This window comes from Dermochelys coriacea, chromosome 9 (genome assembly GCF_009764565.3).
Source record: "Dermochelys coriacea isolate rDerCor1 chromosome 9, rDerCor1.pri.v4, whole genome shotgun sequence".
NCBI classification, from domain to species: domain Eukaryota; kingdom Metazoa; phylum Chordata; order Testudines; family Dermochelyidae; genus Dermochelys; species Dermochelys coriacea.
Window position 1 is genome coordinate 38,090,473 of NC_050076.1, and position 13,309 is coordinate 38,103,781.

A 13,309-nucleotide genomic window follows, 5' to 3' on the forward strand; every position below is an offset into this window, starting at 1 on the left:
TCACTGGAGTTATTCTCAATTTATACTAGTGTGAGAGGAGAGAGTCAGGTCTCACAACTGCACTCTTTCCAGAAAGAAGTCTCTTGGTTGCTGGGGCCTGATTTTCTGTTGCCCCGCTCTTTGTGAGCTCATTTACACCACTGCAGAGTGCAAAATGGGCATAAACACTATCTAACCAGTTCACTAACATTTTATATTCAGTTTGCTACAGAATGTGCAGGGGTAATGGAGAAGCAGCTTTAGCTCTCCAAATGCAAGTCTGACACAAAACCTGCAGAGCTTCAAACAAATAACCTTCCTCAAGTGCATCTTCTGTTTTCCACTATTTCTCACTTGAAATGTCCAGCTAAAGATCCTGGAAATGGCACTTTGCTGTGACCTCAACAATCCCCCTTTATCACTACTTGGAAAGTCCCAGGGCTGCAGGCTAGCACTATAGCTGTAACACCCTTCGTTATAAGTGGTCTGCTGAAAGCAGGTGTTAGTGGTTTCCACAGCTAAATTTCACACTGATTTTGGGGTTATATTTGTCCAAGGCACAGCTTACATGCCAGGAAACTCAGCCTTTTGACTCTGACTGGGTGAGCCCCACTTTGAAACAACCCAGTACAAGCCTTTAGTCCCCCCCCCCCATAAGAAGTCATTAGCGCCCAGCACAATTACAGGGAGCTTTAAGCAGGTGCAGGGATTGCAAGACCGGGCCCACAAGCGGCACAATCACGGCTGGGAAGGGCGGCCCGGTGCCACTCGCAGGGGGGCTGCGGGGCTTTGTCCGTGCCCCAGCCCGGGGGGAGCGCCCCCCCACGCCGCCCTTTGGGGTGGAAGCGTCACGTTTCGACCTACCCAAAGCCACGCCGCTCGGCCCAGTGACCCGGGGTGGGAGCCGCTGAGCAAGGAGCGCGGGAGGGCCTGGCACGGCACAGGTGGGCGGCAGCCGCTAACCCAGGGCCCCACGCGCTGTCTGTTCACCGCCCGGAGCCGGCTCGGCTAAACCGACCCGCTGACGTATCGTCCTGCGTGCGCAGCTGGCCTGACTCTGCCTGATCACACCAGTCACATCCTTCCTATCCTTCCGCTCGCACGCCACGGGTGCCGCACGGGGAGAGCGTGTGCCAGCCGGCCAGCGTGAGATGGGGAGAGCAGCAGCGCTGGTACAGGAGCAGAAGGAGACTCGGAAAATCAGGCGATACTGTAGGACAGTCCCAAGGCTTGGTTAGTGCGGCGGAATCGGGGTCCTTCGTGCGAGCGTGTGCGGGAGGCGCATGCGCAGTGGGGCTGTCGTGCAGGCTTGTGACATGCCGACGGTCAGCGTGAAGCGGGAGCTGCTCTTCCAGGCGCTGGGCAGGCGCTATAGTGAGTGCGGGTGGCGAGCCGCGGAGCGGGGGCGGGTGGGGCTTGGCTGGCGGGCGGGCGGGCGGGCGCTCTCTGTTGCTCTGGCCTGTCACCAGCTCTCAGGTCACTGCTCCCGGGGCCCCGCCTCTTCCAGCTTCTGTTTCTGGGGGCTGCTCCCCACCGACTGCTAGCTCCGGTGCCTGTGTCTGCCTTTGCTCGGGGCTTTCCCAGTTAGCAGCAAGATGCTGCCGATCCGATCTGAGTGTCCTGGCTGTAAGAGCGGCCAGCCGTGAAACTGACAAGACTCTGGGCTGATTTCATTGGGGAAAGGAGTTGTCTGTGCCCTGTGTGGCGTTGGTTGTGTATAGGGTTAGACGTCACTGCAATAACTTCCACTTAATCCCCACGTGGAGGTGTGTTTGCACAGCCGTAAGGGCTAAAAACGCTTTTAATTAAAGCTTGGTTTCTTCAGAAGTTCATGGCATTTGCTTGGGGAAGCTTCTTGCTTTACCGTGGCTTGGTGGATTTTTCAGATTGTGTGTGCACATCCATGTTATTTGAGTCCCACTTACTGGTAAAATATAGGTATACACTTAAAATTACAATCTAATTTTAAAACAGCGAATTGGGGAAAGCAGTTTTTAATTTGCTTGGCTTCTGAACCCTGAGTTCTGGATTTTGTTTTTCATTGTAATAGTTCATGGATTCAGAAATGCATTTTTAAAAAATTAGGGAAGATAGGTAGGCCTGATAGATAAGATAGTTTAGGCAAATTACCTTTTCCCACAGCCCTTCCTTTTTCCTAATTTCTCTGGCAGACTGGACCTCCCCATAAGTCATAAAATGAGTTATGCATCCTAATTTATACCCAGCTGACTGACTGAGAAGGTAATTGTTGATGCTAGTGCACTGCTTCTCATAGGCTTGTCTGTTCTTTTGCTGATGTGATGTATTCCTGTTCTGTTATACTGTGTGGAGACTAACCTGAAAAAAAGCTAATGGTACAACCAATTGTATTCAATACTAACTCTGATATATTGTGGTCTAAATCTTTTGCTAAGAATTTCACAAATCAATAGCTACAATACATATAGCAGATATTGTTACTAAAATAAAAATAAAGATAAAATTCTCAATGACGTCCCCCCCCCTTGCAAATAGTATTTAGTTTTCTATTCAGGGAAAGTTGTCTGAGATCTGTTTTTTGGAAACCAGAATTAACCAGAGTATTTTTCTTTCTTCTTAGCTGATGAAGAATTTGATGAACTTTGCTTTGAGTTTGGTCTGGAGCTAGATGAAATTGTAAGTAATATGTTGTCATTTGTCACATTTACATTTGTCTTTAGCCATTTGGCTGTGCGGGATTGATTGCAGTTCTGTTTTAATAGAGGGGACCAGTCCGTTGTGTCTTCGGCAGTTTAGCTGCCCTCCGCCAGTAAAAGAGTCTTCTCCCTGAACATCATAAGTAGCATATATGACCCACAGACACTACTGTTCTGCTGTAGTGACCAAGAACTTCCAACGTTGGCATCCCAGTTACAGACTCTGTGTTGCAAATACTTTACAAACTGTACTCTGGCTTTTTTTTTTTTATGCAAGGTTGTACAACTTCCACAAAAACTTAGTGTTTTGAGCATTTTATATAGTGACTTAAAATAGCGGTTGAGGTCTTGATCCTGCATCAGAATTTTCTAGCACTGGTACCCACATCTTTGCAGAGTTCTGCTGAATCTGATATTGTGTTGATGTTTTTTTAATTTTTTAATGGTTTAGTCTGAAGTGATTAAGTTGATCTTCTAATAGATCATTTATATGTATTCAAAGGCTCTTTTCTTGTATGCTCTATTTCAGAATAGACTTCAGACATTACTGATGGGATACTGATTTACAGCCAAAATGGAAGAAATAATTAGGTACAATTCTGTACTGGGATCTACTAGCCTAGCCACTTATGCCTGGGCTAGTCTTTGCTTCCAATAATTCAGTTCCAATAATAAACAAATATTCCTTTGGGTTATCGTATTAAGACTTCTGAATCTGAGAGGTACCTTCGATTAGTACAGGTTTCAGAGTAGCAGCCGTGTTAGTCTGTATTCTCAAAAAGAAAAGGAGTACTTGTGGCACCTTAGAGACTAACAAATTTATTTGAGCATAAGCTTTTGTGAGCTGCAGCTCACTTCATCGGAAGTTCATGAAAGCTTATGCTCAAATAAATTTTAGTCTCTAAGGTGCCATAAGTACTCCTTTTCTTTCTTCGATTAGTACAGTTTCTGATGCTTTAAGCACCCATTTCACGTATAAATCCACATTATGCCCTTTAAACCACATATGTTAATGAATATTATTTATTTTTTTACATTTAAAATTATGCTATTTCTTAAGCACCTTCAATGCTCATTTACTCCATTATTCGTGACTCAGTTTTCATTTAATTGTAGACATCTGAGAAGGACATAATAAGCAAAGAACAAGGTGATGGAAAGGCGGAGGGTGCATCAGATATCATTCTCTATAAAATCGACGTTCCTGCTAACCGATATGATCTTCTTTGTCTGGAAGGATTGGTCCGAGGGCTTCAGGTCTTTAAAGAAAGGTACTACTGTACCACTGTGAGATTTTTTTATACTTCAGTATTTGATTAGGCTAATCATACATTACTTATTAAAGTTAAGCAGCTGATTAGTAAAAGTACTATTTGCTTGGCCTGTGAGGGATCTCTGATCAATAACTTCACTATAATTGCCAAAATGTTTTCTACGCTCCAGCAGATCTTGTCCAGAGAGGCTCACAGCAATACTCTTTCACAGAGTAGAAGGCAGCTGTGTGTGATTGCATAGTCCAAGAATGACAATGATGATTCTTTCTCCTAATTTCCTAAAGGAGGTCTTTAGGATTGCTATTATTTTATTATTATTATTATTATCGATTGTTGGTATTGTTATTGAAATAATATATAATGTTATCAAAATTTTCTCTCTTTTTCGATTCACAATTTCTCTGAAATTTTCTGTGCAACTAATTACCATTAACATTAATGATTGATCTGGTTAGATAACCTGGGATCGATCCTGCAAGGTGCTAAGTGCCCTCACCTCTGCTTGAAGGTAGTGGAAGTTGAGGGTACCCAGGATCGAATCCCCTGTGACAGAACTAGTTTTCTTCAGGTGTGTTCTTGTTTTCTTTAAATCTAAGGGGTTTTTTTAGGAATCTTTGATGGCAGTGGAGTTGTCTTTTTGAGCATATGTATTTCATAGTACATTATACTTAAGTTAGTAATATCCTGGTAGGAAACTTATACATATATGTTAACAGTTTTTACAGAATTTTAAATTTGTTAATAAAAATTGATAACATTTTGACCATAAAGTGCATTGACACTTTCCTAATGTTTCCTCCTTGTGCTCTTTTTGGAAGAATGTTTCATCCTCAGTTGTAAACTTTATTTCCATTTTTGTTTTAGGATAAAGGCCCCTAGATACAAAAGGATTATGCCAGTGAATGTTGATGTTCAAAGGCTGATTATTACTGAAGAGGTGAAATTATTTGCTGAACCTTTGTCCATATCTTGAAAGCTTCATCACCAGCAAACATACTCTGTAATAACTGAGTTTGTTTTAAATTTTAGTCAGACTAAGGCTACAACTTATTTCCTATGCAATAGAAATTTAAATGTTTTCTCCATTCAGTGATGTACGTTGTAACTAGTGGTCTTCATTGTAGCTCATATGGGATTACTGAACAAATTACTTTGTAAAGGATAACCATGTAATTTCAGGAAAATTCATACCTGTGTGTCTCCAATGGTTTTCTGAAACCATATTCTCTGTAGAGAAAATCCTGTTTCCTTTACCAAACTAAAAGTAAACTATTTCCTTTGGGGATATGGGTACTCTTTGTGCATTTTCCATTTTTCTAAGAAAGTGTTAAGCACGTCAAAAAGTTCAAGACGCACATTGTTTTCAAAGTGAGCATTAAATTTTATAAATTCTGCATATATGAATTTTTTAATCATTTGTAACTGTACTGCTCTTATAAATTGTAGACTGCTCAAGTTCGTCCTCATGCTGTAGCTGCAGTCCTTCGTAACATAACTTTTTCCAAGGATCGCTATGATAGTTTCATTGACTTGCAAGAAAAACTACATCAGAACATCTGCAGGTTAGTTTTTAAATCTAGTGAGAATAAAGCATCACCATTTATGTTGACTTAATATTTTTTATTGTGAAATATTTTTAATTTTATTCTTGAGGTGGACTTGAGGTTCACTTTTCCAAAGAGATGTTATGTTTACACTCACGCTTAGACAAATATGTTTCAGCAGTGCTCTTTGACATTCTTCATTTGTCTTGCTTGATGCTGGCAATTCTCAATGCATTTCGCCATAAGGGGGTGATGTCTGCTACATAAGTCGTGGAAGAAACCTCTTGGGTAAACTCTCTGCCACAGTCCCATTAGATTTTGCATTTGACTGTTGGGTGTGTTTTTACAAAGCCAATGTACCATGCATACTGCAGTCACAATGCTACTAGGTGTAAGTGCTTCCACGCTTGTAAAAATTGCTATTCTGCTTCAACAATTAGCTATGTGCATGTTTGAGTCTGTAGTGCCTCAGAGGACATTACCTAAATTAACTCCAAATACCTATAGAAAAGTCATTGTTGTTTCGCCTTGTTTTCTTTGTAGGAAAAGAGCGTTAGTAGCGATTGGTACCCATGATCTGGACACCATCTCTGGTCCATTTACTTATACAGCTAGACCTCCTTCAGAAATTAGATTCAAGCCCCTGAATCAGTCCAAGGAGTATACTGCTTCTGAAATTATGGATCTATATAGGGTAGGTGTCCTTTCTAAACTCTTCACATGCAGTTCTGAAATCTCAATTTCTAGAGGGATTGCAAGATTTGGGATTGGAACCTCTGCAGATCTTGCCAATAGTCGTGGTAATTTTATGTTGTGGCCACCTCTTCACTAGGAACTGGAACTAGACCACAAGTTCACTTTATGCAGAGCACCAAACGGACATATGAAAAGGTAATTTTTTGTTTTGCTGATGTGAGATCAGTCTGATGTACACAGAGCTAAATGTGAAATGATGTACTAGCTATAAAAGACTCCATGCCCTGTTATCTCAGTCCTGGAGATGGTTGTATGAAATATGACAAATATTTTATTTGAAGGATTATAACTGGTGTATTCAGCTTTCTTTTTTCTAATTCCACCTCAAAATGCTCCTTTTGTTTTCATGGGACAAAATAGAGGTCCACCAGTTGTCACAAAATTTAAAATTCCTATGTGTGCTCACAGGTTTCAGAGTAGCAGCCGTGTTAGTCTGTATTCGCAAAAAGAAAAGGAGTACTTGTGGCACCTTAGAGACTAACAAATTTATTAAAGCATAAGCTTTCGTGAGCTACAGCTCACTTCATCGGATGCATTTGGTGGAAAAAACAGAGGAGAGATTTATATACACACACACAGAGAACATGAAACAATGGGTTTATCATACACACTGTAAGGAGAGTGATCACTTAAGATAAGCCATCACCAACAGCAGGGGGGGGAAGGAGGAAAACCTTTCATGGTGACAAGCAGGTAGGCTAATTCCAGCAGTTAACAAGAATATCAGAGGAACAGTGGGGGGTGGGGTGGGAGGGAGAAATACCATGGGGAAATAGTTTTACTTTGTGTAATGACTCATCCATTCCCAGTCTCTATTCAAGCCTAAGTTAATTGTATCCAGTTTGCAAATTAATTCCAATTCAGCAGTCTCTCGTTGGAGTCTGTTTTTGAAGCTTTTTTGTTGAAGTATAGCCACTCTTAGGTCTGTGATCGAGTGACCAGAGAGATTGAAGTGTTCTCCAACTGGTTTTTGAATGTTATAATTCTTGACGTCTGATTTGTGTCCATTCATTCTTTTACGTAGAGACTGTCCAGTTTGGCCAATGTACATGGCAGAGGGGCATTGCTGGCACATGATGGCATATATCACATTGGTAGATGCGCAGGTGAACGAGCCTCTGATAGTGTGGCTGATGTGATTAGGCCCTATGATGGTATCCCCTGAATAGATATGTGGACAGAGTTGGCAACGGGCTTTGTTGCAAGGATAGGTTCCTGGGTTAGTGGTTCTGTTGTGTGGTGTGTGGTTGCTGGTGAGTATTTGCTTCAGATTGGGGGGCTGTCTGTAAGCAAGGACTGGTCTGTCTCCCAAGATCTGAGAGAGCGATGGCTCGTCCTTCAGGATAGGTTGTAGATCCTTGATGATGCGTTGGAGGGTTTTAGTTGGGGGCTGAAGGTGATGGCTAGTGGCGTTCTGTTGTTTTCTTTGTTGGGCCTGTCCTGTAGTAGGTGACTTCTGGGTAATCTTCTGGCTCTGTCAATCTGTTTCTTCACTTCAGCAGGTGGGTACTGTAGTTGTAGGAATGCATGATAGAGATCTTGTAGGTGTTTGTCTCTGTCTGAGGGTTGGAGCAAATGCGGTTATATCGTAGCGCTTGGCTGTAGACAATGGATCGAGTGGTATGATCTGGATGAAAGCTAGAGGCATGTAGGTAGGAATAGCGGTCAGTAGGTTTCCGATATAGGGTGGTGTTTATGTGACCATCGCTTATTAGCACCGTAGTGTCCAGGAAGTGGATCTCTTGTGTGGACTGGTCCAGGCTGAGGTTGATGGTGGGATGGAAATTGTTGAAATCATGGTGGAATTCCTCAAGAGCTTCTTTTCCATGGGTCCAGATGATGAAGATGTCATCAATGTAGCGCAAGTAGAGTAGGGGCATTAGGGAACGAGAGCTGAGGAAGCGTTGTTCTAAGTCAGCCATAAAAATGTTGGCATACTGTGGGGCCATGCGGGTACCCATCGCAGTGCCGCTGATTTGAAGGTATACATTGTCACCAAATGTGAAATAGTTATGGGTCAGGACAAAGTCACAAAGTTCTGCCACCAGGTTAGCCGTGACAGTATCGGGGATACTGTTCCTGACGGCTTGTAGTCCATCTTAGAATCATAGAATCATAGAATATCAGGGTTGGAAGGGACCCCAGAAGGTCATCTAGTCCAACCCCCTGCTCAAAGCAGGACCAAGTCCCAGTTAAATCATCCCAGCCAGGGCTTTGTCAAGCCTGACCTTAAAAACCTCTAAGGAAGGAGATTCTACCACCTCCCTAGGTAACGCATTCCAGTGTTTCACCACCCTCTTAGTGAAAAAGTTTTTCCTAATATCCAATCTAAACCTCCCCCATTGCAACTTGAGACCATTACTCCTCGTTCTGTCATCTGCTACCATTGAGAACAGTCTAGAGCCATCCTCTTTGATACCCCCTTTCAGGTAGTTGAAAGCAGCTATCAAATCCCCCCTCATTCTTCTCTTCTGCAGACTAAACAATCCCAGCTCCCTCAGCCTCTCCTCATAAGTCATGTGCTCTAGACCCCTAATCATTTTCGTTGCCCTTCGTTGTACTCTTTCCAATTTATCCACATCCTTCCTGTAGTGTGGGGCCCAAAACTGGACACAGTACTCCAGATGAGGCCTCACCAGTGTCGAATAGAGGGGAACGATCACGTCCCTCGATCTGCTCGCTATGCCCCTACTTATACATCCCAAAATGCCATTGGCCTTCTTGGCAACAAGGGCACACTGCTGACTCATATCCAGCTTCTCGTCCACTGTCACCCCTAGGTCCTTTTCCGCAGAACTGCTGCCGAGCCATTCGGTCCCTAGTCTGTAGCGGTGCATTGGATTCTTCCATCCTAAGTGCAGGACCCTGCACTTATCCTTATTGAACCTCATTAGATTTCTTTCGGCCCAATCCTCCAATTTGTCTAGGTCCTTCTGTATCCTATCCCTCCCCTCCAGCGTATCTACCACTCCTCCCAGTTTAGTATCATCCGCAAATTTGCTGAGAGTGCAATCCACACCATCCTCCAGATCATTTATGAAGATATTGAACAAAACGGGCCCCAGGACCGACCCCTGGGGCACTCCACTTGACACCGGCTGCCAACTAGACATGGAGCCATTGATCACTACCCGTTGAGCCCGACAATCTAGCCAGCTTTCTACCCACCTTATAGTGCATTCATCCAGCCCATACTTCCTTAACTTGCTGACAAGAATGCTGTGGGAGACCGTGTCAAAAGCTTTGCTAAAGTCAAGAAACAATACATCCACTGCTTTCCCTTCATCCACAGAACCAGTAATCTCATCATAAAAGGCGATTAGATTAGTCAGGCATGACCTTCCCTTGGTGAATCCATGCTGACTGTTCCTGATCACTTTCCTCTCCTCTAAGTGCTTCAGGATTGATTCTTTGAGGACCTGTTCCATGATTTTTCCAGGGACTGAGGTGAGGCTGACCGGCCTGTAGTTCCCAGGATCCTCCTTCTTCCCTTTTTTAAAGATGGGCACTACATTAGCCTTTTTCCAGTCATCCGGGACTTCCCCCGTTCGCCACGAGTTTTCAAAGATAATGGCCAAGGGCTCTGCAATCACAGCCGCCAATTCCTTCAGCACTCTCGGATGCAATTCGTCCGGCCCCATGGACTTGTGCACGTCCAGCTTTTCTAAATAGTCCCTAACTACCTCTATCTCTACAGAGGGCTGGCCATCTCTTCCCCATTTTGTGTTGCCCAGCACAGCAGTCTGGGAGCTGACCTTGTTAGTGAAAACAGAAGCAAAAAAAGCATTGAGTACATTAGCTTTTTCCACATCCTCTGTCACTAGCTTGCCTCCCTCATTCAGTAAGGGGCCCACACTTTCCTTGGCTTTCTTCTTGTTGCCAACATACCTGAAGAAACCCTTCTTGTTACTCTTGACATCTCTTGCTAGCTGCAGCTCCAGGTGCGATTTGGCCCTCCTGATATCTTTCCTACATGCCCGAGCAATATTTTTATACTCTTCCCTGGTCATATGTCCAACCTTCCACTTCTTGTAAGCTTCTTTTTTATGTTTAAGATCCGCTAGGATTTCACCATTAAGCCAAGCTGGTCGCCTGCCATATTTACTATTCTTTCGACTCATCGGGATGGTTTGTCCCTGTAACCTCAACAGGGATTGCTTGAAATACAGCCAGCACTCCTGGACTCCCTTCCCTTTCATGTTAGTCCCCCAGGGGATCCTGGCCATCTGTTCCCTGAGGGAGTCAAAGTCTGCTTTCCTGAAGTCCAGGGTCCGTATCCTGCTGCTTACCTTTCTTCCCTGCGTCAGGATCCTGAACTCAACCAACTCATGGTCACTGCCTCCCAGATTCCCATCCACTTTTGCTTCCCCCACTAATTCTACCCGGTTTGTGAGCAGCAGGTCAAGAAAAGCGCTCCCCCTAGTTGGCTCCCCTAGCAACTTGCACCAGGAAATTGTCCCCTACGCTTTCCAAAAACTTCCTGGATTGTCTATGCACCGCTGTATTGCTCTCCCAGCAGATATCAGGAAAATTAAAGTCACCCATGAGAATCAGGGCATGCGATCTAGTAGCTTCCGTGAGTTGCCGGAAGAAAGCCTCATCCACCTCATCCCCCTGGTCCGGTGGTCTATAGCAGACTCCCACCATGACATCACTCTTGTTGCACACACTTCTAAACTTAATCCAGAGACACTCAGGTTTTTCCACAGTTTCGTACCGGAGCTCTGAGCAGTCATACTGCTCCCTTACATACAGTGCTACTCCCCCACCTTTTCTGCCCTGCCTGTCCTTCCTGAACAGTTTATAACCATCCATGACTGTACTCCAGTCATGTGAGTTATCCCACCAAGTCTCTGTTATTCCAATCACGTCATAATTCCTTGACATCACCAGGACCTCCAGTTCTCCCTGCTTGTTTCCAAGGCTTTGTGCATTTGTATATAAGCACTTGAGATAACCTGTTGATCGCCCCTCATTCCCAGTATGAGGCAGGAGCCCTCCCCTCTCAGACATTCCTGCCTGTGCTTCCTCCTGGTATCCCGCTTTCCCACTTACCTCAGGGCTTTGGTCTCCTTCCCCCGGTGAACCTAGTTTAAAGCCCTCCTCACTAGGTTAGCCAGCCTGCTGGCAAAGATGTTCTTCCCTCTCTTCGTAAGATGGAGCCCGTCTCTGCCCAGCACTCCTCCTTCATGGAACACCATCCCATGGTCAAAGAATCCAAAGCCTTCTCTCCGACACCACCTGCGTAGCCATTCGTTGACCTCCACGATTCGACGGTCCCTACCCAGGCCTTTTCCTTCCACGGGGAGGATGGACGAGAACACCACTTGCGCCTCCAACTCCTTTATCCTTCTTCCCAGAGCCACGTAGTCCGCAGTGATCCGCTCAAGGTCATTCTTGGCAGTATCATTGGTGCCCACGTGGAGAAGCAGGAAGGGGTAGCGATCCGAGGGCTTGATGAGTCTCGGCAGTCTCTCCGTCACATCACGAATCTTAGCCCCTGGCAAGCAGCAGACTTCTCGGTTTTCCCGGTCAGGGCGGCAGATAGATGACTCAGTCCCCCGGAGGAGAGAGTCCCCGACCACCACCACCCGCCTTCTCCTCTTGGGAGTGGTGGTCGTGGAACCCCCAACCTCAGGACATCGCATCTCATGCCTCCCAACCAGCGGGGTCTCCTTCTGCTTTCTCCCCCCAGACATATCATCTGGTCCACTCTCCGCAATGGTACCTGTGGAGAGAACATGAAAGCGGTTAGTTACCTGTGTCTGTGTTACTGGAACCCGGACATTCCGCTTACCTCTTCTGGAGGTCACATGTTGCCAAGCTTCTTTACTGGCCTCTTGGCTCCTCTGTGCAACCTGCTCTATATCTTTAGAGCTTTGTGCCCCTAGAAGGCTATCCTGAGTTTGGTCCAGAAAATCCTCAGTCTCTCGTATACAACGCAGGGTCGTTACCTGTTGCTCCAGACCTTCAATCTTCTCTTCCAATATGGAGACCAGCTTGCACTTTGTACAGACAAAGTCGCTTCTGTCCTGTGGAAGAAAGACAAACATGGCACATCCAGTGCAGGTCACAATAGCTGAACCCCCCCCTTCCATATCACCTACCTACTACTACTTTTCTTTATGTGTGCTCACTAAAACATATTATAGGGAACAAAGTATCAGCTTCATATGTTGGTGGAACTGGTTTTAAATTTTGTTGCTATAGAAATTGTAATAAAAATACAGTGAGGTGGTTTGTTTTTTTAATTCAGTGTGATGAATTCTTATCACTAATAGAACATATCTGGATTTTACCTTTAAAAAAAAAAAAAAAAAAACAACAAAAAACCCCTGTGCATCTTTTTACTGTTGTGATGTCTAAGACAGCATGATTGATTGAAATAATTTAGCCTTTCTCCATTTGAATCCTTACAGTTGTTTTGAATTGAGCAACTTCTGTTTTTCTCATATTTATTTGACATTACTCACCTAATTTCTGCAACGAGCTCTTGGGGTGAAATCCGGCCCCATTGAAGTCAATGGGAGTTTTGCAATGGAGTCTAATGGAGCGAGCATTTCACCGTTGGTCTTAGAATTGTTCATGAGCATTTGGTTGTATTTGATATTCAAAATTGTGCTGTGCTGTTCAGTTTTTATTACCCATGTCCCATTACCATTAAGTCACATGGTATTGTTTTTTGGATAAACATAACTCTTGGAATCAGGCTTCTGATGCAAATAGTCACATTTATCAATACAAAGATTGCTTTCCATGAACATTTTGCCTTAATGCTCATGGTTCTGGAACATCCCATGAATATTCTAGGAATGAGCTTACTGATAGGAAACTGAACACGTGAAGGGTTAATTGAAGCAAGTACAGTTTTTTGTTTTTTTTTTTTATTTGATCATGTATTTGCGGAAGATGCTGAAATATTCGCCTGACTGTAGCAGGGCAGGTTGGCTGTTTAAACTGCTCAAGCTTAACAAGATGCCATTCTTGGCTCCCTTCCGCAATGAAAAGAACCCCATGTGTGGGTCGATAATTAGTGAGAAGAAGTCGTATAAAGTCTGTTTTAAATAGTAACTTTTCTAAT

At 44.2% G+C, this 13,309-nt stretch overlaps 1 protein-coding gene across 8 annotated transcripts in view; it reads left to right on the plus strand.

Annotated features, from left to right (window-relative positions):
• Nucleotides 1–868: 868 nt before the first annotated feature.
• The window catches only part of FARSB (phenylalanyl-tRNA synthetase subunit beta), a 66,019-nt gene continuing 53,578 nt past the window's right edge, over nucleotides 869–13,309 (plus strand). For 2 of the 8 annotated variants that reach the window (XM_038415465.2, XM_043493088.1), the window contains exons 1-6: nucleotides 1,208–1,353; nucleotides 2,579–2,634; nucleotides 3,771–3,925; nucleotides 4,793–4,865; nucleotides 5,375–5,490; nucleotides 6,016–6,166. In XM_038415465.2, the coding sequence (XP_038271393.1) occupies nucleotides 1,263–1,353; nucleotides 2,579–2,634; nucleotides 3,771–3,925; nucleotides 4,793–4,865; nucleotides 5,375–5,490; nucleotides 6,016–6,166 (642 nt within the window). In that variant the 5' untranslated portion in view covers nucleotides 1,208–1,262. Of the gene's footprint in view, nucleotides 1,354–1,432; nucleotides 2,221–2,578; nucleotides 2,635–3,183; nucleotides 3,246–3,770; nucleotides 3,926–4,792; nucleotides 4,866–5,374; nucleotides 5,491–6,015; nucleotides 6,167–13,309 lie in introns of those variants that run through there. The other 6 variants (XM_038415469.2, XM_038415473.2, XM_038415470.2 and 3 more) reach the window with 6 other exon arrangements.